At 42.6% G+C, this 26,769-nt stretch overlaps 2 protein-coding genes across 3 annotated transcripts in view; one reads left to right on the top strand and one right to left on the bottom strand.

Moving 5' to 3' along the window:
* Positions 1-10,139, top strand: part of Kiaa2026 (KIAA2026 ortholog) — a 79,685-nt gene extending 69,546 nt beyond the window's left edge. For both annotated transcript variants that reach the window (XM_051146320.1, XM_051146321.1), the window contains 3 exons: positions 1,674-1,789; positions 4,769-4,956; positions 5,917-10,139. In XM_051146320.1, the coding sequence (XP_051002277.1) occupies positions 1,674-1,789; positions 4,769-4,956; positions 5,917-9,533 (3,921 nt within the window). In that variant the 3' untranslated portion in view covers positions 9,534-10,139. The remainder of the gene's footprint in view (positions 1-1,673; positions 1,790-4,768; positions 4,957-5,916) is intronic.
* A 4,422-nt stretch (positions 10,140-14,561) lies between these two features.
* Positions 14,562-26,158, bottom strand: Mlana (melan-A). Its single transcript, XM_051147121.1, has 4 exons — positions 26,067-26,158; positions 21,551-21,647; positions 16,512-16,640; positions 14,562-14,714 (listed from the first exon to the last, which is right to left on the bottom strand). Exons 1-4 carry the CDS (start codon positions 26,135-26,137, stop codon positions 14,646-14,648), a joined length of 366 nt encoding a protein of 121 aa, XP_051003078.1. The 5' UTR covers positions 26,138-26,158; the 3' UTR covers positions 14,562-14,645.
* Between the last annotated feature and the right edge of the window lie 611 nt (positions 26,159-26,769).

The raw sequence follows: 26,769 nt of genomic DNA, 5'->3' as shown, positions 1-26,769 counted from the left end.
CATATAATCAAGTCTACCCTTCCTACTCTTCTAATAAACAGTTCCCTTTGTAAGATTCAAAAACCTCAGCAGAAATGCAGTATTTATATTTATGTAAATGTGCATTTTATTCTTCTAAAGTCCTGAAACTTCTTAGTCAAGCTGTGCTATTAATGACTCTGGGTTATAAATCTATAGAATTGTCTTTTTTTTTTTTATTATTCTTTTTTTTTTAAATTTATTTATTCTTGTTACATCTCAATGTTTATCCCATCCCTTGTATCCTCCCATTCCTCCCCCCCCCTAGAATTGTCATTTAAATAGTGTGTTTGTGTATAAAAAATTGGCAACTCCAAGTACAATTGTAGAATATACCTTTGATAGTGGCCTTACTCTTCTATATATGGGCAGATTGACTCAACAGTTGCTTATAGGATGAAGTCTGATTTTATGCATGTTAAATGTGATCGATGATAGATAATTGTATGTCTTTCATTAGAAATTAGACATATGTATTATATGATACGTGAATGTAATTGTTAAGTACTGTGCTGTAAATATATTGTTCCTGTAATGATCAGATGATTCTGTATATGTTAATGAGATACATCTTTACTTGAAGTCTTTTTAATCTACATCATTGATGCTATTTGTTACCTTGTTTGTTTCTTCTGTTCTTGAGCCAGGGTCTCACTATGTCACTATGTAGCCTTGGCTGTCCTGAAATTCAAAGAGATCCAACTGCTTCTCCCTCACCAGTGCTGGACCTAAGTCATGCACTACCACACCTCACTCACTCTTCGTTGCAGTTGTTAAGAGGCAGTGATGTAGTTCTACAAGCTTGAACATGAGAAGCAAGCAGGTGTAGGTGTTCATAGGTACAGGGTACATGGATGTAGGTGTAGGTAGATAGATGATAGATAGAGGACAGAAAATACTTGTAATGCTAGGAAATGGGAGGGATATTAATAATAATTAATTTTAGTATAATGTTGTAGGCTTTAAAAACCAGTTGACTGGGCTTGGGAACGTAACTCAGTGGGTACAAATGCTGGCTGTTGAAGCAGGAGGACTTGTGTCCTAATGTTGTCCTCTGCTCTCTACACCCTCATGGACACACACACACGCATCACCACACACAGGAAATAAACAGCAGTTAACTGTTTTAGTTGCCTTTCTATGCTAGAAACTACTAAAATAATTGTAATAATTCCTAAAGATTTTGTTAAGCAGTCTGTTTTTTTTCCTGTCTCTTAGAAGTTACAAAAACTTTACTCCATAAGCTATATTTACTTATTTAATGAATTTATTTCATGATTTGTATCTTTATATAATTTTATTTGGTTGGTAGGTTTCCCCCCACCACTGCCCTCACTTTGGCACTGGGGATCAAGCCCAAGACACTATATACATTTGGTAAATGATTCATTAAGATATTTACAACTGATATAATTAGATTATTTTTAAATTTGCTTATATATTTAGATAATATGCATTTGGGTTTTTCCTATAGAACTGAAGATCACTAAACGTATTCAGATTTCTTAGAAAATATTTTCTCTTTGTAAACTTTTATGGAAGAAATATTTTTGACGAATTATTGACATTTTATGTTATTATTGGAAGATAAAACTTGATTGATATTGACTTTAAATTAAGTTTAAGGAATTTACTTTTTAAAATTATGTTTCTAGGGCAAATGGTACCATCGGAGGCAAGCCGTAAAAGAATTACATAGTACACTGGTACGCCTTTTAAATGAATTGCTGCCATGGGAACCAAAGTTAATGAAGGCTTTTCAGAGAAACAGGTAACAAACTTTGTGATGTAACTTATCCTAAGGTTATTAATGTTTGATTTTGGGAAAATCATGTAATAAAATCATTTAGTTTTTTTTCCATTAATCCTCCCTTCCAAACATCTTCTTTTTGATTTGCTTTCTAATGGAAGAAACGTACAGACTCAAATGTAATAAATGCTGGTGGGGAAGAGCACGAGGAAGGGAAGACAAAGTTCCTGTGTGAGACAGTGAAAGCTGCTCACAAAGGAAATGAGGTATAGATTAGAGAGAACAACAGAGAGAAGGGCACAGTCTCTGGAGAAGCGTATGTGACATTTAGAGCAAGCACACAGTCAGTACAACCAAAGAAAAATGATTTATAAGGGTTTGGGTAAGACACAAAGGTCAGAAGTAGGTCAGAGCCAGGTCAGAAAGAACTTATTTTAAGAGTTTATGTGGGCCAAGATGAAAAGCTTTTCAAAAGGTTGTAACAGCGATAGGATCGTCTCTGTTTCTCTTGCTTGCTTGGAATGCTGAGAGTTAAATCCAGAGCCTTGCGTATAGCTAAGCAAACACCACTGAACTATATCTCTGACCTTAAGGATTTTGTTTGTTTGTTTGTTTTTATGTTGATTGACTGATTTTGTATGTTTGGAGGTGGAGGGCAGTGCGACCTGGAATACACATGTGTTTGCCATGGTGCACATGTGGAAGAGGCTGGAGAACAACGTGCAAGGAGTTGGTTCTTTCCTTCCACCATATGGATATTGGCAGCAGGGACCTTTACCCATTTGAACCATCTCTGCAGCTACTTGACCTTACGTTTTGAAGTGTTCACTGTTGCTGTTGAAATAGCCATAAAGAAGAAAGCAGTTGAGCTATTTATACTGTAGTAGTTATTCTAAATAACATGGGAGTAGCTTGCAGTATCACACATGACAGGAAGTTGTTGGGTTTAGATATAGCTTCAAAGTAGGATTGGTAAAATTTGCCTAAGATTGCATTGTGAGGTGTGTGATAGGTTAATCCTATTGTCATCTTAATGGGATTTAGAAATGCCATGGGAACAAACCTCAAGGACTTGTCTGTAAGGGATTTTTCTACATTAGCTTAATTGCGGTAGGAAGGTTCATTCTAAATGTGGTATGGGGCCCTGGACTGAACCAAACAGAGAAAGAGAGCTGAGCCACAACATTCATCTGTTTCCTGACTGTGTGAGTGCCAGGCAACCAGCTGCTTCAGGCTCCTGTTGCCTGCCATAACTTCTCTGCTATGATGTACCCTCAGACTGAGACATATATTCCCCTTCCTCCTTTAAGTTGCTTCTAGCAAGTATTTTGTCTAGCAATGAATAAAGTTGCTAATAAATGTGGTAGGAAGTAATGAGTAAAAATTCTGATGCCCCAAATGTTTGCTCTAAACAACTGTCATCATGGATTTGCCGTTAACTGAGACAGGTGACTGAAGGAGAATCAGGTTTGAAGAATAACAAGGATTGAATAGTTTGGATTTAAACATGTTAAGTTTGATATACTTTCTAAACATCTAATTGGTGGAGGCAGGAGGATTATAAATTTGAGATAAGTTGCTACATAGTAAGACCTTGTTTTCACAACTAAGAAATAAAATCTAGACTGTACTATAACAAGTGACTTTAGGGCTGTATCAGGTTGAAGTAATAGTCCAATTAGTAAAGTACTTGTCTTATAATAAAGCAATTGCCTAGCAAGCACAAGGACTAGAGTTTGATCTCCAGAACCCATGTTTAATGTCAGATATTGTGGTGCATGTCTTTAATGCCAGCACTTAGGAGGTGGAGGCGGGCATCTCTCTGTAAGTTCTAGACCAGCCTGTTCATTATAGCAAATTCCCGACTGGTCAGGGTTACATGGTGCTACTCTGTCCTTAAAAAACAAACAGAAGTCAGGCATGCACATAACATGCAGATCTCTGGGGCTTGCTGGCCAGTCTACTTGGTGAGCCCCAGGCCATTGACTCAGGCTCGATTGTTTATTTATTTACTTATTTATCTATTTATTTATTTTAGGCTCATTTTTAAATTCAAATAGAAAATAATAGTTATTATTGTCTTTCTTAATAGTTCTAACCTCAGCCTTCAGATAGTGTGTTCAAACTTTATTGAGAATTTTAAAGATGTAACATTTAAGTTTCTTTCTTCTCTTCCCTTCCCTTCTCTCCCCTTCTCTCCCCTTCTCTCCTCTCCTCTCCTCTCCTCTCCTCTCCCCTCCCCTCTCCTCCCCTCCTCTCCCTTCCCCGAGTGCTGGGATTAAAGGCATGTGCCTATGAAGAAGAGATAAACATGTTTTTTTAGATCACAAGTGGGGGATGAGAGAGCAGGTGATGTTTATCCCCTTAGATGTCCAACCACCATGTGGGGGAGATTGGTTATTAACCAGCTGAAAAACATCCTTGAACAAATTCTGAGAGGAGATATAAATGTGAGCCAAAAACAGGAGGCGGGGCCTTTGGAGACTTGGGATAGCTTTGACTGTTCATCGCTCCAATTCCAGACACTCCTAGAGAGAACCACTTGAGGGAAGGCTTCGGGGCTCTGGGCTCCAGCTGAGGTTCCGGGTTCTGGTTGCTCCAGGTTCCAGCAGAATAAATCCTGCTAATTACGCCAGGAGAATCATTCCTCAGAACTGATATCCTTACGGTTTCATTATTGTATTCTTTAATCTCTTTTTCCTATTGTTTAGGTTAGCCGGGTTATAAGTGAGGTACTCTCGGTTAATAAGTTTGTAATAAAATATAATTGTTAAGAAAGTTAATCCTACACGCCACCATGACCAGCTACATTTAAGTTTCTTAAGCACATATCATAAGTTTTGTCTTCTTGGGCAATTAATAATTGGCAAGACTGAACTAATAGACATTTTAGACACATTTAAAACAATCTAATGACAATTGAAACTATTTCAGTATTTACCTTAAAATGTTAAATTAATTCTGTTTCCAAAAGTTCCATATTATATTGGTTTATTTCAGGAGCCGCCTGAAGAAAGACTATGACGATTTCCGAAGACAACCTGATCATGGTCAGTTCACAAGGGAACTATGGACTACGGAAGAGTGTGACGAGAACCCTGAGAGAGAGGCTCCTACAGCAGAAATCAGTAAGTCTGTAGACACAGCAGAAGCTCTAGACAACCTGGAGAAAGAGCACGTGGATTCAGGTAGGCATTCAGACTTTTAAAATACAAGCTTAAAGAGAACTTTCTATTCGTTGTTAAGGCAAAAGTAATCTGGTCAGTGAGTGTGATTGAGGAAATCTGATATTTTACAGAAATTCCATTCATATCACTGTAAGCAATTTCTTGGAAGTCAATATTAAATTTCTAAGAGTTTCTGGAGCCAATGCCTAACCCTAAATTATATATGTGTCATTGCCCATTACAGATCATACTCCTTTGGAATTCATTGATTATCTTTTGTTACTAGTCTTAAAGCTCTGTTTGTAAAGTTTGCTCTAAATGAATTTGACAAATCTTTTAGATTTTTTAAAATGAGGCATGGCCAAGGTTGATGGCCAACTGAGACCAAAGTAAACACATCATTCCAGTAAGTATGGATAGCTAGCCCAAATTACATGTGACTCATTTCAGCTCAACAGTGGCATTCTTTAGTTATATAAGAAGTTGATATGAAAATGTGGTTAGTGATATGTTAACATATTTCATGTCTTTTGTGAACTGTAAAAGGGAACTTCTTTTGGCCAGATATGACCATAAATTATTTAAGAACAAAGAACAGGAAAGATTGAACATTTGTTTTCATTTAGAATCTCTAAAGACAATACTGAATAGCAACCATTCCTCTGTGGTATAAAGGTTTCCCTATGTAGAGAAAGAAAACTAGCCAGATTATACTGAGTGTGTTTTTAAAAGCCACAGTTTTTCCTCAAAAGTTATATATTAGCAGCAGGATTAGACTAAAACTAATCTCAGTAATAGGTTGCTCTTATGTGTAGCATGTCAGAGGTCACGGTTGACCTTCTTCAGTAGTGCAGAAGCTTTGGAATGACTGTGTAGTAGACTTCTTAAATTGCCTGCTCAAAGATTGAATTTAAATTCTATGATTGGTATTACTCAATTGCTGTTTTCTAAAAACAAAATGCTTGTTTTTATAACTTTCAGATGATATGAAATTATCAGAAATAGGCTTTCCTGTGGCCAGAAGCAAGTTGTTGAAAAAAGAATTGCCTTCTAAAGATGTAGTGAAGACACTGCCTAAAACACTTAAACGACAGTCCAAACAAAGTAGTTATCTGGGTGATAGCACAAAAGAACTTTCCCCAAGGAAGAAAGCAAAGCTAAGCACAAATGAGACATCAGTTGAGAACTTAGAAGTCGATATGCAGATTGACTGTTTGAATGAATCAAAGCCTACAGAACTGCCATTTCCAGAGTCATTTGCTTCAAAGGATTCAGTACCAGTGTCTACTCTTCAGAAAGGGACCAAACCTATTCAGGCCTTGCTTGCAAAGAATACTGGGAACAAAGTGACCTTAACAAATCAACTGCCCCCTTCCACAGGTAGAAGCGTTCCTGCTGTGGAGAAGCCAGCTCTGTCCCCTGCAGAAACAAGCCCCATAAAGCCAGCATTGACCTGCCTCACCAGTACAAAAGGACCTTTACAAATGGTATACAAAATGCCCGGTGGTCAGTGGTTGCCAGTAGACCTTCACAATAGTTCTGTCAAGATTCAGATGCAGCCTGTGGTGGATTCTAAAACAGGAGAAAAGATGATGCAGCAAGTTCTTATTCTGCCTAAGAATTTTGTGATTCAGCACAAAGAGGGGAAAGCAGTTGCAAAAGAGACAGCACCACCTCAACAGAAAGGCACAGAACACTGTTCATCCTGCCCACAGACTACAGGTGTGAACTGTTCTTTAGTATCTGTTCCTGCCACCTCTGTTTCTACCAAACTGCCTAGTACAGTTTTCAATAAGACAACTACACCTTCATCAAATGTGAGTGCTAGATCACAGCCTTTGTCCCCTGTGACCTCTGTAAGTAATGAATTAACATCACCAGTTAGGATCAGCCAGAGTGAAGCAGGAAAAGTGAAGAATGCAGTTTCCTCAGCCACATTCCCCCAGCCTGCTGCTTCACTCAGCATTTCCTCAACAGTTCAGCCTCTGTTACCAGCAACAACACTAAGTGAATTTACAGATCCTGGCAGTTCCCTCACCTGTTTTTCACAGCAAACTCTTGATTCTTCTGAGGCAAAGCAGGAACTAAAAACTATATGTATAAGAGATTCACAGTCAATTCTTGTTAGGACGCGAGGTGGGAACACTGGAGTTGTAAAAGTACAAACTAATCCAGAACAAAATTCACCCAACAGTTTATCTTCAAGTTCTGTTTTCACTTTTGCACCTCAACTTCAGGCATTTCTGGTGCCAAAATCAACATCGTCCCCTGCTTTATCACAGGTAGCTGGAGTGACTGCTACATCTAGTCTCCCATCTTTCAGCCAAGCACCTACTTCCGTCTCTATTTCATGTGGCTTTCATCCACCCATGGGGAAAAATCTCAAACCTACATTAGGTCAGCCCTCCAGCAGTGAGTATATGGGCTCCATGATAGAAAAAACTTCGTATATGCCCTCTTCACCCTTGAAGCCCTCCGTTTCTTCCAGCTCACTGCTACCATCAACAACAAATAGTTCAGTTAGTGTAATTAGCATATCAACAGGAAATTTTGGACAAACCAATACAAACATTATTCATACATCAACTAAACCACAACAAGTAGATTATATCACAAAAAGTTACCCGGTTACAAGATCAGAAGCAACAACAGCAATAAATGGAGATGTACTCAGTGAGACTCCAGTTCAAAAACTTATGCTGGTATCAACTCCATCTATTCTTTCTTCTGGCAGTGGTTCTTCAGTTAATATGGCACCAGCACCAACATCTACAAGTGTTTCTCCCCAGAAAGTAGTTTTTATTAACGCTCCAGTTCCTAGTGGCACTTCAGCCTCAGCTTTTGTTGCAGAATCATTAAAACAGACACTTTCTCCTGTCTTGAATAAAACATATGTTAAGACTCCAGAGCAACCCCAACTAGTACTAATTCCATCTACAGTGGGAACACCAATAAAAATAAATTCTTCACCAACTGTGTCTCAAATTAAAGATGTAAAAATTGGACTAAACATAGGTCAAGCAATTATAAATCCTCCAGGAAATCTGCCAGCTATATCATCAATTAATATATTGCAAAATGTAATGCCAAAAGGAGAAGACAAAAGTAATAAGGCCTGTGTTTCACCCTTGTCAACAAGTGGTAGCTCAGTTGCAGCAAGCTCAAATATTGTGAGTCAAAATCTTCCTCCTGTTAATGAGTCAGTGATTTCTACAGCAAGAACTACAAATATATTCTCAGGAACAGGAGCAAATGGACCTTTGAGTTCCCTTTCAGTGACCTCATCCCCTGCTTCAGTTGGGGCACGACCTCCCGTTTTAGTCGCTGGAAATGATACCTCTTCAAGAATTATGCCTGTTTTGTCAAATAGACTTTGCACATCAAATCTTGGAAACACTGTGTCTATATCAACTGTAAAAACAGGACACCTTGCATCATCTGTTCTCATCTCAACTACACAACCAACAGCGTCTCCTAAATGTTTGACATCAGCTTTGCAAATCCCTGTTACTGTTGCCTTACCTACACCTGTGACTACATCTCCAAAAATAATCAACACAATTTCACATTCAGCAACAGTACCAGGAGCTACACGCCCTGTATCTTTCTCTAAAAAACCCTCTCGAACTTCTCTCCAGTTTCAGTCAGCAGGGACTTCAACTACAGTGCCAACAAATGCAAACACAAATAAACCTCAAGTTGAATTATCCCTCTCACCAAGTCCAGGTAAAATAATTAATATTTCCAACGTTACTTCTATGCCAAACCAGCATATGTCCCCTTCGTTAGTAAAAACAACTCCCAGTAACAATTCTTCTGCAGCTGCCTCTGCCACTTACACTTGTACACCACCATCAAATGTAACTAGTCTGGCAGGGTCTTTGTTCAGTGAACCTTGTATTCAACAAAAAATAGTTATCAACACCAGTACACCTTTGGCACCAGGTACTCAAATAATGATGAATGGAGCCCGGTTTATTGTTCCACCACAAGGTCTTGGAGCTGGTAGCCATGTCCTCCTTATCTCTACTAATCCAAAATACGGTCCTCCACCCTTAGTTCTTAACAGTGGCCAAGGCATACCACCTACACCAGTTGATAATCCTGTCCAGAAGAATAGACAGACATCAAATAATTCTTTAAGTGGACAGCCTTTAAAGCATTCTGGAAGAAACTCTACAAAGACTGTAAACTCTCTTGGAAGTCCAAGTTCTCTCTCTACAGTACATACAACACCACACATAATAAACACACCTGCTAAACTCTATATTCCACCTGCACCACCGGCAGCATTGACTTCGGTAATTAAGTCCTCTCCAGCTACTCTTTTGGCTAAGACCTCGTTGGTTTCTGCCGTTTCCTCTAGTAACCCTCCACTGCCAAGTAGCACATCGGTATTTCATTTGGATACCTCTGTCAAAAAGTTATTGGTTAGCCCAGAAGGAGCCATTTTAAATACCATAAATACTCCAGCATCTAAGGTATCTTCATTGTCTTCATCTCTTCCTCAAGTTGTACCTGCTAGTCAAAATCCTGCCTCTGTCTTCCCTGCTTTTCTGTCACCTGGTTTAGAGAAACCTGACACAGCTGCATCTTGAATTTAGACTAAATGAGCCAGTTTTTAAATAATGGGGCATTGTTTTAACTCCCATAAAAATTTTAACTTTATTATACTGTTGAAAACATACTGTTCGTACGTGTGTGTATGTTTACGTGTGTGTGTGTGTGTGTGTGTGTGTGTGTGTGTGTGTGTGTGTGTGTGTGTGTGTGTCTTAATGTATCTTCACTAGCTTGCTCAAGACTTTGTTTTATTGGGGATGGAAAAATATACCATTTCATTCATTGGTGTGAGGCTGCTTTCCAAGATTCTTTGTTCAAAATATGACATCAAGATTTACCTGTCTATATAATATAATTGAACAAAGTCAGGTTTGACTAGTTTAAGTAAGCTAGCCTTTTCCCACTTATATATGTTTCTTCTTGAATTTGGACTGTTGTGGTATATATCTACAGTATAGTAGTCTGTGTCATTAGTGACATCTTATTTTTGTTTCTGTAAAAAGAATATATATATATGTATATTTGCATTAAGAAAATGCAGTTTATGGTGTAAAATTGTACATATTCCTTAAATCCCTAATAATCTGTACTAAATATATGTACAAAGAACAATACTGTCTTATTTATGTTTTGTTTACATAATGTATAGTTTTTTAAGTATTTTAGTAATTTTGGACCAGTGAACTGTTAGCAACAATGCAGAAGAATCTGCATGTAATAAACTGAGTTGCTGTATTTCTTTGTTTGAATACCATTTTTTAAATGTGTTCTTGTACACTGAAAGAATACGATATAAACAAAAAAAGTCCTTTAAAATTTTGTGTTACAATTGGGAAATGTATAAAAGTAATAATAGCACTTGCACAGGCTTTGCCCTTGACAGAGTTTCCTGTTGTGTATCCTGTTCGATTTTCACAATAATCTTGGGAGCTGAGTGGCATGCCCAGGCTCACCTGGCTCATGGAGAGTAGAGCCAGGACATGAATCTGATGCTTTACATTTTTCTTCATAGTTGTACTTCACTTGTTTTGAAGTTTTCTTTCAAAAATTTCATGGTTTCAGGCATTTAAAAAAATAGAAAAAGAAGTCATCACCATATTCTGTATCAACAAAAACAAATGTGTGTTGCCTTTTCCTGATGAATATATTTGATTGATGTCTAGACAGCCAAAACAGGTTTCTTAAAACCTTTTTTAGGTTTCTCTGTGCCCCTAGACAGTCCTGGAACTTATCAGATAGCACGAGGCCTTGCCTTGGCCTCTTGAGTGTGCTAGGGTTATAGACAAGTGCTGCCATTCCTGGCAAAACTTATTTTTTTCAAAAAATAGTCTGGGTTTATAAGAGGTTGCAAAAGTAATGCAGAGTGGTGGTGTTACTCTTTACCTTCCTTCTCCACATACGTTTTTGTTTAAATTGAGGTCTTGGTTCATTGTTACTGATCTTCCAAAATTATGTTTAAGAACATGAATTTCTTTGTCATTTGAAATTAAAAGTGAGAGAAAATAGTAGTGCTCTTTCTTCTTTTACTCAGATTATAGAGCAACTGCTTAAATTCTATTATGAAGTAAATGTTGTGGCTCAGTTGGTTTGACTCAGGGCTTGACTTTGTAGTGCTTGAGAATGTGCCTCATTGTAAATAAAAGGTAGATTTGTATTTGCTGGAGCTCTATTACTTTATTACCTCATTGAGATACTGATATATACATACTCAGCTTACAGTATTAAGCCTCATCACAGAATTCTAGTCTAAAATTTAAAATATCAGAAGCAATGGGCCTAGGCCTATGAGATAACTCAGTGAATAAGGATGCTTGCCACCAGTCCAGTCCCCATGTCCCATGTGATGGAAGGAAAGAACAGGGTTGAGCAAATCACTTGCTGACCTCCATACATACACACAAATAAATATTATTTTAAGATATTTTTCATTATTTAAATAAAAACATCAAGATGGCTCAGTAGTTGAGAGCACTTGCTGTTCTTCCAGAAAACCTGAGATCAGTTCCTAGCACTCATACCTGACAGCTCACAACTGCCTATGTATGTCTCCAGCTCCAGAGGATCCAGCACCTTCCGGTTTCCACAGGTGCCACACAAACACTGTACACCCGTATACATAAACAGAAGAGAAAAAGAGGAGGCTAAAGGTTTCCACTCATGCTACATCAAAACGATGTTATTAACATGGAAAGGATAATGAGTGTTCCAAAAGTGCTGTTCACATTTCTCAAACAGTTGTTTTATTCTGATAACTCACGGGCGCAGTGTTTGCCTAGGTTGCACAAGCTCTTGAGTTCTATCTACCCTAGCACCAGCCAAAAAATTAGGTGTGGAAGGGAGAATGGAATTACTTTAGTTTGTCAGTGTAGGTTAGGCTAGCCTTGAACCCTTGATCTATACTACTTCAGTGCAATGATTACAGACATACACCACCACTCTAACCATCTCAAAATGTATATTCACACTCTCAAACAGCACTTTTGCCATTTGTATCTCTGGTCTGCTCAGTCATCCACTCTTTCTCTTCCCCAATTTCCCTATCAATATTTAAAAAAACAAAACTTGGTTCTCAAGAGATGTGGGTGATGTATAAAATGCATTGTAGGGGGCTGGAGAGATGGCAAAGTGCTGAGGAGCACTAGCTGCTCTTCCAGAGTTCCTGGAGTTCAATTCCCTGCATGGTCGTTCCTGTGAAGGTGCCAGATACCCTGGAACTAGAGTTATAGACAGTTCCAAGCAGCCATGTGGATGCTAGGAGTTGAACCTTGAAAGCGTGGTATGAGCTACTGAGTCTCTGGAGTGAAGCCCTAACTTAAAGGTGTAAGAAGTGTGAGTATGCCTGCCTGTTTCTCATTCTTTTCTGTACTGGGCTGTAGTTTCCAAAAAGTTAAAAGCGTGCCATCTCCTTTTCTGACTCTAAAGATTGATTATACGTTTTCATTGCTCCATGTACCCCTCTCGTTGCCATACTGCAGCTACCATCGTGGTACTGCAGTGACTTGTAGCCTGAGGACAGCTCTCCTTCACAGCTGTATGTGAATGCCTGCTGCTTTTAAGAGGGACCTCTTCAGCTACTGTCATCCCAGCACTTGGCACAGGGTACCCAATACAGACTTGTTGAATAGAACCCTAGGTAGCTTTTTATCTGAAGGCCTAGTTTACTTTGTTCTGAGACAGTAGAATGCTTGCCTATCATTTATGCATGTGGACCTGAATTTAATTGTCAGCATTGAGAAGATGGAGGCAGGGAGATCAGAAGTTCAGGACCAATCTAGATACATAGTTGAAGACCAGCTTCAGATACATGAAGCTCTGTCTCTTAAAAAAAAAAAAATTAAAAGCAGGCTGACCCAGTCTTCAGTTGCAGAAATGTTCTGGACTCAGTCCTTTGTTAATCCTCTGATTTCTAGGAACTACAGCCCAGTACAGTACAGTAGCTCATACTAAGCTTTCACAGTTGGGCCTTGAGAGATGGCTCAGTGGTGAAGAGCACTAGCTGCTCTTCCAAAGGACCCAGGTTCAATTCCTAGCATCCACATGGCCACCCGCAACTGTCTATAACTCTAGTTCCAGGGTATCTGGTACCTTCACAGGAACGACCATGCAGGGAATTGAACTCCAGGAACTCTGGAAGAGCAGCCAGTGCTCCTCAGCACTTTGCCATCTCTCCAGCCCCCTACAATGCATTTTATACATCACCCACATCTCTTGAGAACCAAGTTTTGTTTTTTAAATATTGATAGGGAAATTGGGGAAGAGAAAGAGTGGATGACTGAGCAGACCAGAACAAATGGCAAAAGTGCTGTTTGAGAGTGTGAATATACATTTTGAGATGGTTAGAGTGGTGGTGTATGTCTGTAATCATTGCACTGAAGTAGTATAGATCAAGGGTTAAGTAATCAATTAATTTTCTGTTAAGCTTGAAAGTGATATCAGGATTTTAAAAAGTAAAAGCAACTTTAGTTTGGCTGATGTCTGTGTATTAAGCATCCTCATGACAATTAGACGCAGGGTCCATCCTTTCTGCCACCATACTGCATACTCCAGGCTAGCTAGCCTGCAAGCTTCCAGCCAGGTCTGTCTCTACCTCCCATCTCTCTGTGGGGAGTGATGGGGCTTTATGTGCATGTATGTACACACACATATATACATGTAGACATGTATACCTATACATGTGTAACAATAATTATGGAAAAGACACCAAGAATTTGAGAGAGTGGGATAAGTTGGATGGAGAAGGAAGAGGAATGGACATGATGTAACTCCAGGGTCAGTGTGAGAGCCTGTGTGAAAAAATGAGGTGGGGAGCAACTGAGAAACATAGCAACATCGACCTCTGTCCTCTGCCTCGCAAATAGATATATGCACCACATAGAGGTGAGGGAGGAGAGAGACTCTTCACAGTGGGTTATTGTAGGACATTTTAGAACACAGAGTGCCCTGGTTAGCAGTGTCTAGTTCAGAGAAGTATGTTTTTGTTTTAAACCTGTAATGGGATCCGTTCTGAACATCATCACATAACATCTGCCACAACCCTGTACACAGTTCCCACGGGCCAGTAGGTTGCTTTCAAAAGCTGGATAGTAATTTGTAAGTTCGCTGCATTTCATTCAAGGAATCAGTTGAAAGTCAGAAGAGGTGGCTGAGCTGTTAAAAGTGCTCGCTGCTCCTTTAGAGGACTCTAAGCTTAGTTCCCAACACCCAATCAGGCAGCTTAAAGCCACCTATCACTCCAACTCCAGGGAATCCAGCAGCTTCTGGCATCAGGCATTGGCATGCAAATGCACAGACGTAAATGTGGACACATTTTTAAAAAAATTTTTTTTCTTCACACAAAAAAATCATATGTTCCCAGACTGTCCATTTGAATTTACCCCTTAAAATAATAATATTACTGATGATGATGATGATTTAATAACATTACTGATGGGACAGATAATATGCTTTGAAATGTTTATTGAAGTTTTCCCCAGATTACTATTTCTCACCATTCCTTACTATTTCTCCAGTTGACCTATCAAGAATTTTACCCTAGCCTGTTAGTAGAGTTGTACATTATGCAGCATTCTAAACAAAACATGGGTGTCTACTCAGCCCAAAGCAAAAGTGTGAGGGAAGTCGCTTCAGCATTCTTAGCAGATTTCTGGCTCTCAGGGTGAGTATGGCGGGGGTGACTGGTTTGAAGAGAGCTTCTCGTAGGCAGGTGGAGCGTTGGGAACCTGTGAAGATGAGGAAGGGAAAGAGTGGGCTTGGCAGCAGTGTACACGTTCCGGGGAGGGAGTGAGGCAGACCAGTTTGTATCACGTTTATACCTTTGCTGTGCTCTGAAGCTTGTAAGTGTTCATGCATATTTTTTGTCCAATGGAATAATTATTAAATTTCACAGATACATATGTTAAAATGTTGGAGAGAAGAGAAAAAGAGAGATAAGGGGCTTCCCAAAATCCTAAAAGTGTATCTTATGCTGAGATTATTCATGTCAGAACTGATTATTTACATTTGTTTCAGAAATAACTCAGAATTATTTATTTACTTAGCTGTTTTCTTCACGGGTATGGCTTCTGTGCCACAGCACACACATGTGGTGTCAGAGGGGCAGTTTGGCGTATTGATTGGTTCTCTCCTTTTACCAGGTTTGTCCCAGAGATCAAACTCAAAGTTGTCAGGTTTGGCAGCAAGTGCCCCCAGTGAGGGAGCCCACCAGTCCATAAATTCTTGAATCTCACGTGTCTCTCAACAGATGCTTCATTTTTACCATATAGATCCCTGTTGTGTCTAAAGGCACATTTGGAGCTGGGGGAAGGGCAGCTTAACAATAGACATCACTCAAAGACGACTACACAGAGGTTGGGAAGTCACATTTACCTACCAAGTGAGTGCAGATGTGTCAACTGTTGAGGTAATGCTCACAGCAGTTCGAGGAGATGTTGTCAAGGGGAAACTGAGGCATAGAAAAGTCACCTGCCCTAAGTCAGAAAGTAAGCCATGGAGCTAAGAACCAAACAAGTCTGAGTCCAGAACCAGTGCTGCCTGTTGCTTGGGTGTGCTTAGTGTGCCCCAGCGCTACCCAGCAGAAATGCATGTAAGTCACATGCAGAAGTTAAATGCCTAGTAGGAGCTTCCCCTTTAGAAAGGTTACTTAGATAAAATACTTAACTTGGGACAAAGTAAAATCATCTCAATGTTCAGCCAATAAAGTCAGTAATGGCTCTGTTTCTTTCCATGTTCTGCCTCTGAAATGTGTGTCACAAAACTACTTCTTTCAAACTACTATGTTTCAAGTGTTTAGCACGTGGTGGTGGATCGGCTTTATGGGAGAAAAATTTCCTATTGCTCTTACATGTCGGGCACACATTTTTTTACTGTAAAATCTAACAATAGGAAGATACAACTTAGTTGGGCACAGTGGCACACACATGTAATCCTAGCACTTTAGGAGGCACAGGCAGGTGATCTTGGTGAGTTTCAGCTAGCCTGGTCTACAAAACAAGTCCAGGACAGCCAAGGCTACACAGGGACACCTTGTCTCAAAAAAGCAAAAAATAAAAAAGACAAATAAGAAGCCCTGTTTCCTGTATTTGTTTGTTTTTACAGAATATACAAAACAAAAATTACCATATTGACCTTTATTGTGGAGGAAGAGTTGTATGGATTGACTCTGGGGTTCATGCAAGCAGGGCATGTGCTCTACTACTGAGCTACAGTCCCAGACCTGGTTTTGACCATTATTCGTCACGTAACAGTTTGGTGACACTAAGTATATTCACATTACTTTCTTTTGTTTTGTTTTTGGAGACAGGGTCTCTCTGTGTAGCCTTGGTTGTCCTGGACTCGCTTTGTAGACCAGGCTGGCCTCGAACTCACAACGCTCCACCTGCCTCTGCCTCCCGAGTGCTGGGATTAAAGGTGTACGCCACCATGCCTGGCTCACATTACCATTTTAATAGAAATCATTTTGTTGACTTGAACTGAAAGTGGCTGACATGAAAGTGCTGAGATACACAATCTCCACCTACCACAGGCTGATGATTTTTTTCCTGAAAAGACAGCCGCCTGTCCTGGTGACCAAGACCCTCATATGAGCATTGTTCACTGGGGCATCGTTCCTCTGAGGTGGTTTTAGTACCTGCATGAATCCTTTTGTCCTGAAATATAAAGTCGTTAGAGTGAATGGTAAAAATAACAACTGATCCACTAAAGAAAGGAAACAATGTTTTTTATTTGGTTTGGTTTGGTTTGGTTTGGTTGTGGTTTTAATGAGCTTTTTAAAATGGCCTTTAAAGTTGCCACTTACTTGCTTTACCTCTGCTAATTCCAGTTGGTAGATCTACAGTAGCAAGGTGATAAATTACTTCTCAGACTTGTCAGAACTAACTAAAGAAAAAACACAGAGGTGCAATGCCTGGTACCACACTATTGCTAACTGGGAAGTTTGGAAAAGTAGGAGACTGAATCTATAAAATGAACGGTTTGTGAAATTATCCTTCAAAAGTAAAGAGATGGGCTACAGAGATGACTCCATGGGTAAGAACATTTAACTGCTGCTCTTGCAAAGGACCCAGATTGTGTTACCAGCACCAGCATCATGGTTCACTCCAGCCTCAGGTAATCCAGTCCCTTTTCTGGCCTCTGCATGCGTGTGGTACACCCTCATACATGCAAGCAAGCACTCATACACATCAAAATTGTAAATTAAAAAAAAATTTTTTTAATTAATGAGAAACTAAAAGTAATGCTATACTTCTGTAATTCCACCATTAGGAAGGCCAAAGCAAGGGGATCATGAGTTTGAAGCTAGGTTGGCTACAGAGTAAGAACCACCTTAGGAAAGAGCAAAGAACAGAAGAAAGAGACCAACTTGTAATCCAGATAGACTCTTGTTAAGGTTTTGTTTTAAGATTCATTTATCTATTTTATATGCATTGGTATTTTGCCTGCATGTATGTCTATGTGAGAGTGTCGGGTTCTCTGGAACAGGAGTTACAGACAGTTGTAAGCTGTCGTGGGTACTGGGAATTGAACCTGGGACCTCTGGAAGAACAGCCAGTGCTCTTAACAACGGAGCCATCTCTCCAGCCCCTCAAGTTGGTTTTAGTATTTTATCACAAAATAGAAAGCAAGCTAAGACATACTACTTGCCGAACTATGTCACATAATTATGACACACTTGCCTAAAGTTCTTAGACCGGAGGTTGCCAACTAGTTTAGTATTCAAATAACCATATGGCTCGAGAAGATGGCTCAGCCAGTAAAGTTCTAGTCTTGGTATCTGGAACTCATACAAAAGGCCAGACATGACTGCATGCATCTGTAGCCCAATAGCCCTGCAGTGAGATAGTGGACAGAGGCAGGAGAATAGCCACCCAGAAGCTTCTAGGCCAATTAGCCTGAAACTTGAGGAGCTCTGGCAGGAAAAGAGGAAACCTGTCACAACAGAGTAGAAGGCAAGAGCTGACTCCCAGGGACTTCCCATCCACACGAATGGCATGGCTTTGATGTACCTGCCATCACCACACAAAGTGTGATGGAGCCTTTTCCTTTTACACTGGAGATGCTAAGGGACAGGACACATTCCTATCTTATAAAAAGGTCAGAAGCTCCAAGTCACTTATATGTAGAAGAATAGCAGCAGAGAAGGGTAAGCTTGAATCCTATCAACCGATGTGCTCGGTGGCCGCACGCACGGCCATGCTCTTTCATAGGGTTTTGTCACATCAAGCTACTACTTGTGAATGGGTAGAAAGTGAGTACCAACACGCTACCTTGAAAGACCAACATGTGGCTTTCACATACAGAAAAAAAATGAACTTTGTGGGGCTGGAGAGATGGCTGTGCAGTTGGGAGCATTTACTATTATAGAGGCCCTAAATTCAACTCCCGTACCTCCATTTCATAGCTCACAACTGCCTGTAGCTCCAGCCCCCGGGAGACCTGCTTCTGGCCTCAGGCCCTCTTACGCACATAACCACACACAGACACACATACTTACATATAATTTAAGATTAAAAAAAAAAAAAAGGCAGCTGGACACAGTGCAATTCTGTAATCCCAGTACTTGGGGAAGCAGAGGCAGGCAGATCTCTATCTCTGAGTTCGAGGCCAGCATGGTCTACAAAGTGAGTTCAGGAGAGCAGCCAAGGCTACACAGAGAGACCCTGTCTCAAAGCAAAACAAAACCCAAAAGTTGAAGACATGCTAAGTAAAAACAAATAAGCATTGGTTTTCGTCATGTTTTTGCCATGACTAAGTGTAGAATAGGGTCAATGAGGTTTGGAAAAATTCTTATGTAAGATCACAAAGTAAGTCGGGTGGACAATGAAGCCAATTCCTGATGTAACCCAGTGACTTTTATTTTCTTTTTCTGTAGCCCTAAACATCCGGGAACTTGCTTTGTAGACCAGGCTGGCGTCAGACTCACAGAGATCCACCTATCTCTGCCTCCGGAGTGCGGGATTAAAGGTGTGCGCCACCACCAGGTCAAGTGCCCTTTATGTGCCTGTTTTTCTAAGGGGGAAGATGAGTGAGAAGACCAAATAATAAATAACCAGTTACAAGGAGTGTTATCACTTCATGCCAGAGGTGCACAGATGGAGTCGGGCTGGGGGGGCGGGGCAGGGTGGGGTAGGGGGTGGGCCGGGGGCAGAAAGTAAAGTCCTCCCCTACTCAGCATGCAGAGTGACTGAGTTTCTATGGGCAGTATCTCTAGGCCTAACGCAATCTCGATCTTTCCTAAAATTCGTCTGGAGTCTTGTTCACACTTTACCACACTTAAATATGAACTCACTGGAGGGCTTGCTTGGTGTGTGGGTCCAACGTGCCTTACCTCTTTTGTTTATGTTTTGAACCCTCAGCTAAAAAGGGCAGTTAGGGAACACAGGTACCACCTGGTTTCCTGGCAAAGAAACTTTTCAGCTGGGAGGGTAGACAACGGGCACTTAATAAATGAGAGCATGATCCGGGCGTGGGGAGTGTGGGCATGAACATGCTGAGGAGGCAGCCTGGGCTCAGGGCTGGAACTCCAGGTCCTCCCGGTAGCGTTCAGATGCTTTCTGAGGAGCTTGAGCTGTGGCTCGCACTGAGGAGTGCAAAGGGGGACTTGTTAGGGTCTCCCTTCCTCTAGAGAGGACAGAGCAAAGGTATTTTTTCTGCAGTCTTGGGAAATATGGGTCAGAATCCAAGAGGGTTTGTGCTCCTAAAAGGTTCTGTCCACTTCATATTTCACCCACCTCAGCTCAGTGCTTTGTTTTTAAAGTATGTTTTTGCTATTTCTATGACAACATATTTTGTTGAATCTATGATCATCTAATTTTGAATTGATGTGGTTGAAAGCCTATTTGGGGATTGGGAGGGGCATTTTTGTTTTTTGTTTTAGTGGGTTTTTTTTCTTTTCTTTATTTTTAGGGTGGGTGGGGTTGTTTGTTTTCTGTTTTGTTTTTTTTAACACATTTTTATTGAAAAATAAAATAATTCATATTACATCTCATTTTCTATCCCATCTCCTACATCCTCCCATTCCTCCCTCCCTCCCACTTTCACCCCAATCCCCTTCCCTATGACTGTGACCGAGGGGGACTTCCTCCCCCCTGAATATGGTGCTAGGGTATCAAGTCTCTTCTTGGTAGTCCGCTATCCTTCCTCCGAATGCCATTGGGCCTCCCCCACAAAGGGACATGGCCAAATATGGGGCACCAGAGATCCTGTGAAAGTCAGTCCCCAGTCTCCACTTAACTGTGGAGAATGTTCTGTCCCTTGGTTAGATCTGGGTAGGGGTTTGATGATAACTGCACATTTTGTCCTTGGTTGGTGCCTTTGATCAAGCAGAACCCCTGGGCTCAGATCCACCCATCATAATGTTCCTCTTGTAGGTTTCTAGGACCCTCTGGATCCACCTACTTCCCTATCCCCTATATTTTTCTCACCTAGAGTCTCAATAGGATGTTCTCACCTCTATCCCACTTTCCTGGTAGGTGCAGACTTTCATGGGACCTGCCCTGTTTTGTTTTCTTTTCTTTTTGTTTTTTTGTTTTGAGACAAGTTTTCTCTGTGTAGACTTGGCTGGCCTGGACTAGCTTTGTAGACCAAGCTGGCTTGGAACTCACAGAGATCTGCCTGATGGGATTGCAGGGTGCTGGGATTATAGGCATGTGCCATTGCAGCCAAGGGTTTTTTGTTTTTTGTTTTTAAAGAAACAGGTTCTTCCTGGTAGCCTGTGATAGCTACCCTCCTGTCTCAGCCTTCCTAAGTGCTGGAATAACACATAGGTGCCACCCTACTGCCTAGTGGCTTCAATTTTTTCATTTTCTTTTTTTTTCTTTTTTTTTTTTCTTTTTTGTCTAAGGGTGTTCTGCCAAATTGCAAGTCTATGCACCATGTGCATTCCTGGGGCCTGTGGAGGCCAAAGAGGTTGAGAGATCACCTGGGGTTGCAGTGACAGAAGGCTGTGGGCCACCATGTGGTCTTGGGAACTGAACCCAGGTCCTCTGGAAGAGCAGCCAGTGCACTTAACTGCTGAACCATCCCTCCCATTCAGTGCTTTCATTTTTAAAATTTTGTTTTTACTATGTAGCACTCGGTTTTCCTATGAAATTACATTCAAATTTTCCTACCTTGCTGTGTCTTGCTGGCCTCAAAATACCCAAACTTTGTTTTGGGACCTTACATAAGTGTTCAGGTTTTTATGTCTCCCTTCCTAACGCTGGTGCTATGACAAATTTGCACATGACCCTTAGAGGACCAATAGACAGACAGACGAATAGATGAGGGAAGATATTCAGTGGTGCACCATATGCGGGAGGTGGGGCTGCTGCCTATGATCCCCATCAGTAAGAACTAGGATCTGACAGGCTTCTGAGATTGGCAGGGTTAGAAGAACCTGGAGTTGGGAGGCACACACGTCAGCAGGGAGGAGCGTTTGCCACCCACACTGACCGGCCCCCACAAGATGGAAGGAGAAAACCAACTCCAACAAGTTGTCCTTCAAGTTTCCGCAGCCGTCCCATGGCATGTGCATACACATGCACATACGTGCTCTGGCTGCAGGGGACTGTTAACTCACTGTCAAGGTTCGATAGCCACTTCGTCTTCTACAGTACCAGCAGCCGACGAGCAGAGAAATCCCCAGGACTACAATCAGGATGCCAATCCCTGCGGCCCTGTACCAAGAGATAGATGTGTCCAATAGAGCTCAGAAACATTGTTCCAGGCTTCGATGAGACAGCCACCAACTTTCTCCCCTTTTTTGTAGTTCAGGAAAGCATCTCTCGTCTCCAGATAATTAGTCACTCTCCACACGGGGTGCCTGACCAGACCTCCAGCTCCACTATCCAAGGACAGGGTCTAGTGTAGGAGCCTCGAGGCATGGAGCACCCAAGTCCAAAGCATAGGGGGTTGCCCTGGCTTCTGGCCCTCATGTGAACAGTGCATCTACTGAAGTAGAATAACCCTTTCTTCTCAACATGGCTCACTGAAAGCGGTTTTTTCCAACTCAATCTAGAAAAAGGAAGTCCAAATGAACACTAGCTATGAGCCAGTGGCTGTACTAGCCAGTATGCTAGTTCTCATAGCACAGCCTAGACGCCGCTTATTATCTCCACTTCACAGAGGAAGAAATAAATTCAGAGGGGCCAGTGACTTGCCACCCAGAACTGTCACAAGACAGAGTCAGGGTTTTAGCTTGAGGCTGTGCCTGATCCCCTGTGGCACCGGGAGAGGAGTCCAAGCAGGACCTAGCACAGAGTAACGTTTACAAATGTCCCTGGTCATGAGCATTGGGGTGCTGTCCTGAGGCTATAAGGCTGCTGCTTGTGGTCTGAGTCCAAAGACCCCTGGGAAGCATAACACTTGCTGCAAAGGCCCCAGGAGCAGAGCTTGGTATGTGTGTCCCTGCATAGCGCTGCCAGTGAGCTGGCATGTGCCAGCTCCTTGGCACTGAGGGCCAGACACTGTGACTGTCAACTTGCTAAGAGATGCTCTTCAAAGCTGGGTGACTTGTGCTAGGCTGCAGGGGGTGAAAAGGAGGGAGTTTTGCCAGTACCACCTACCTCCACCTCAAGGCTTTTGAGGCATCAAATGTGTCCCATCCAACTCCAGACGGGATGGAGAGACCTGAAGGATGGCTGTACCAGAGGGACACTCTGCCCTGATCATGTAGCCCGGTCCACATGTAGAGCTACAAACTGCATGGCCCAGGCACCCACATCCCGGGCACTGGGATGTCCTCTCAACACCATTTTGTGCCAGGTACCCCCAACCTCATGCATGCTTCATTCTACCGTCCCAGCAGTCCTCTGAGCAAGGAATAGCTCCTTTTACAGCTGACACTGGTCTTGTGTGCTCAAGGCTGCCCAGCCAGCATGTGGCAGAACCGGCAGGCTGAATGGTACTACACATTTTGTCAAGGGAGCCCTAGGATTCAGGCCAGAACTACACCCCCTGACCAGTGCTTTCCTGGGAGAACTCTTGTCTCCTGCGATGAAGCTGTCACAGGGAGTGCTTGGTGGCGCTTATGACTGAAGACAGCTGACACAATTCCCAGCATGCGCATGTTCTAGCTTCTGCCCTCTCCTCTCCCTTTGAGCATCTTGACACAGACAGAGCTCTGTTCCAGTTCTTCATGCACAGTCACATTGCACTTAGAACACACACACACACATACACGTTGCTGAAAGTGTAAAACATCAAACGATGTCAGGCACACCAGAGGCTGCTGCCCAGACCCCTGGGACAGTCACCTGAGGTGCAATTACAGCGCAGATCCCAGGGCCCCACTCCTGGCCTAAACTGACTCCTCTTGGAGGAAGCACCTAGGAATCTAGTGACCTGGACGACTTATTCCCATGCAAGTGTGTAAGAGCCCCTGTCTGCTGAGGCTTCCGAGGAAGCTAACAGCAAGCAGGTGGGTAGCCCTTTTTGACCAGCTGTGGGAACTCGCTTCATAGTGTCCTTCCTCATTGTATCACTGGCAAATTTCAAAGGAGGGGAAATATCCTCGAAGAATCTGTATTGTTTCAATACAGATGCCTCTGCACCCTGCTGGGTCCAGCCCTCCTGTTGAAGCAAGGCAGCCAGGTGAGTGAGGATCTTTCAGAACAGGTGCTGACGCTGGTGGCCTTTTCTCGTGCTCTTCACTACCCTGCCCAAAATCACGTACCATGATGTTTGAGGTACTCCATGGTTGCTTCCTTCACAGACTGAGGTTAAAAGTGTCACTGCCCTATGCTGGGGTCTCTGGTGATGTCGACAGAAATGGCGGCATCCACGTATCCAGATTGAGACAGTGTTTTTCTTCTGTGCTGGAACCCAGGACACGTGTGTGTGTGTGTGTGTGTGTGTGTGTGTGTGTGTGTGTGTGTGTACATATATATGTGTATATGTGTGTGTGTTATATGTTTATATATATATATATATATACATACATATATATGATGGTTCTAAGTCAAAGGTTCCCCTGGTAAGCTGCCGTCCCTAACTCCAGCCCCACCTTCCTATGACCTCCTCTGGGATGTTGGCACTGGACTCTGCAAACACCATTTCTACCGTGCCTGTGTGCCCCTGTAGAGTGTCCACGCAGAGTCTCTGTGACAGGTTGCTTCCTGATCTGTTCAGCACCACCCCGCAGCAGCTCACTGTTAGTGCTCATTGCTGTTAGTGCTGTGGGGGCCACCTAGCAGCTTCCCCAGCTGAGACTGTTGATTATACACCGCAAAGCACGCCTCAGCCTTCAGCCACCTGCCCCCAGCCTCCAGCTTGGCAGTTACAGACGCTGGTCTCTCTGGACTTACCTCTCTTGAACGGGATTGTACAAACATCTGCCTTGGTTAACCCCACCAGTTTAGTGCTTCATAGGCAAACTGACCTGTGCTGAAAGCCCAGCATCACCACACCCTGCTACATACCTCCTAGTTTCCCTAAGCCTTTGGCCACATACAACACAGCAGACAGATAGGGCTGCAACGGTGTCGGGTACAGAGAGGGGGTGAGGGTTAGTGGAAAACAATGGCTCCAGCCTTCCCTTGGGCTCATTTTCTGTTGAGGGAACACAAAGATGATGGCATACCCGTCTTCACTTAGACAGAAGCAGTGCTCAGGGGTAACAAGAAGAGAGAAGAGAACTGACAGGCTAGGAATCCTGGGCTACTGAATGAGAGATGATGAAATTCTAGTTTCAGAAGAGTCTGTGTCCTGGTGTCGTGGTGCACACCTTTAATCCTAACACTCCGGAGGTGGAGGCAGGAGGATCTCTGTGAGTTCGAGGCCAGCCTTGTCTACAAAGTGAGTCCACGACTGCCACACAGAGAAACGCTGGCTCGACCCCCTCCCCCACAAAAAAAGCCTGTGGAGTCACCCTAAAGAAGCCGAAACAATACCATCTGCAGTGTGTCTCCTGCCTAAATAGTGTGTTGTTGAGACAATTTGCTAGAATGTATCACGCCCCCCCACCTTCCCAATTGGCTATGCTGTAGTATGGAAAATCCCCTGGGAAATGTGCCCAGGAAGCCTGCCATTGGTGGAGCCTATACCTTTTCTGCTGACTGACTCTGTGTAATCCATGTAAGATTTTTCTAGCAACTCTTTCTACAAAGGGATCTGCAGGGGTTCTGAGCAGAGGGCTTCAAGAGGGAGTCTAACCCAGATGTTCTCAACCTGTGGGTCGTTAACCCTTTGGAGGTTAAATGACCTTTTCACAAGGGTCATATATCAAATATCCTGCACATCAGATATTTACAGGATGACTCATAACAGCAGTAAAATTACAGTTATGAAGCAGCAGTGAAAATAATTTTACAGTTGGGGGCGGGGTCACTACAGCATGAGGAGCTGTATTAGAGGGTCGCAGCATTAGGAAGGTTGAGAACCGCTGCTCTACATCAAAGCCTGTCTGGTGTTCCTGCTCAGGTTTGCCTCCTACCATTGGCTCCTAGCACCTGCAGAGCACATCCGGGGCTCCACTTCCATGTGCTAGAGTTACTCCCTGCCTAACTCTCCCGCTGGACTCTGGACCTCTTTAGAAATAGATAATATTACCTCTGAGCCATAAGCTCAGTTCTTAGAAGTAATAACTGCATACATATGTATTACTAATTAACCCGGAAGCTGAGACAACTACTTGTAGGATGGCACTATCGTGCAAAAGTCACGGCCACCATCTTTAGCCTAGAGTGTGCCTGCAGGCTGAGAACCACACCCACACGTGTGCCCTTCACCCACACGTGGCTCTTTAGCAACCTAACTCCATTCTGTCTACAGAGTACCTGTATCTGTCTAAGAGGAGTTGAAGGAATAGACTTGAGGTATCTGGGTCCTGGACAAATGTCTCCCAACTTGCAAATCAACAGCCAAGTCCCAAGAATGTGGACCAAAATAGCAATATGTACCTTTTCTCACTTCCCTTGGCCCCAGAGAACTGAGTTAGGCCATGGTAGGACCTCCAGGTCTCTCCTTGGCTGCAGTGGGTTTTATCCTCTGGGGAGACGAAACACTATCTAGTTTACAGCGAGGTGTGTACGCGGGTGGAAGTCAGCAGGCTGTGTCTTCAAGTGGAAAACCCCCAGAAGGTCTGCTTTGTAACTTACTCTTCAGCTGTGACGTGAGAATAGCTGTGGCCCTTCCTGGGGTGACTGAAGGGAGCTTCTTCTCGCGGCATGGTGTGGATGCAGGACACAGGACACCTGAAGGAAGGGCACATGGACATTGCTTATCCTCATACACCTCACAGAGGCACACCGAGACTGTCCCCAGGGTGGCTATCAGCTAGCATGCCCTCTAGGTCCTCCCTGTGGAGAGTCACATTTCCTCTCAGCAATTCCAAGGGCTTTAGAAATAGCTTGGGTACGTTCTAAGAGGAAGCTGCAAATGAAACAAAGCACTTTAAAACTGAGTTATCATGGGGAGTGTGTCTTCCCCGGCCTGCAGTCTGACTCTATAATCAACTCAGGAGGTTTTTATTCATTCTTTCTGTAGCTTTGCTGGCCTAGGGCAGCAGTCAACAAAACAAGAGGTGGGTCCGGAGGGATGGCTCAGTGTGTAAAGATGTTTGCTACACAAGTCTGGCAACCTGAATGCGGCCCGCAAAGCCCTGGGTAAAGGTGGGAGCTGACTCCACACATTGCCTTTTGAGCCCCACATGTGCACAGTCACACACACACACACACACACACACACACACACACGCACACACACACAAACACCATACACGCATACACTGTGTGGGAAAAAAAAAAGCTAAAGAAGCTGGGTGGAGGTGGCACACACCTTTCATCTCAGCACTCAGGAGGC

The sequence above is a fragment of the Acomys russatus genome, chromosome 5 (assembly GCF_903995435.1).
Source record: "Acomys russatus chromosome 5, mAcoRus1.1, whole genome shotgun sequence".
Taxonomy (NCBI): Eukaryota; Metazoa; Chordata; class Mammalia; order Rodentia; family Muridae; genus Acomys; species Acomys russatus.
Note: the sequence above shows the minus strand (reverse complement) of the source record. Positions and strands in the feature narration are given on the sequence as shown.

Coding starts and splice junctions, on each gene's coding strand:
- Mlana (XM_051147121.1), bottom strand. CDS start 26,137: ATGCCGCGAGAAGAAGCTCCCTTCAGTCACCCCAGGAAGGGCCACAGC. Junction 16,641..21,550: donor GTGGCTATCGAACCTTGACA/GTGAGTTAACAG, acceptor TTTATATTTCAG/GACAAAAGGATTCATGCAGG. Junction 14,715..16,511: donor AAAAAAATCATCAGCCTGTG/GTAGGTGGAGAT, acceptor TCATCTTCACAG/GTTCCCAACGCTCCACCTGC.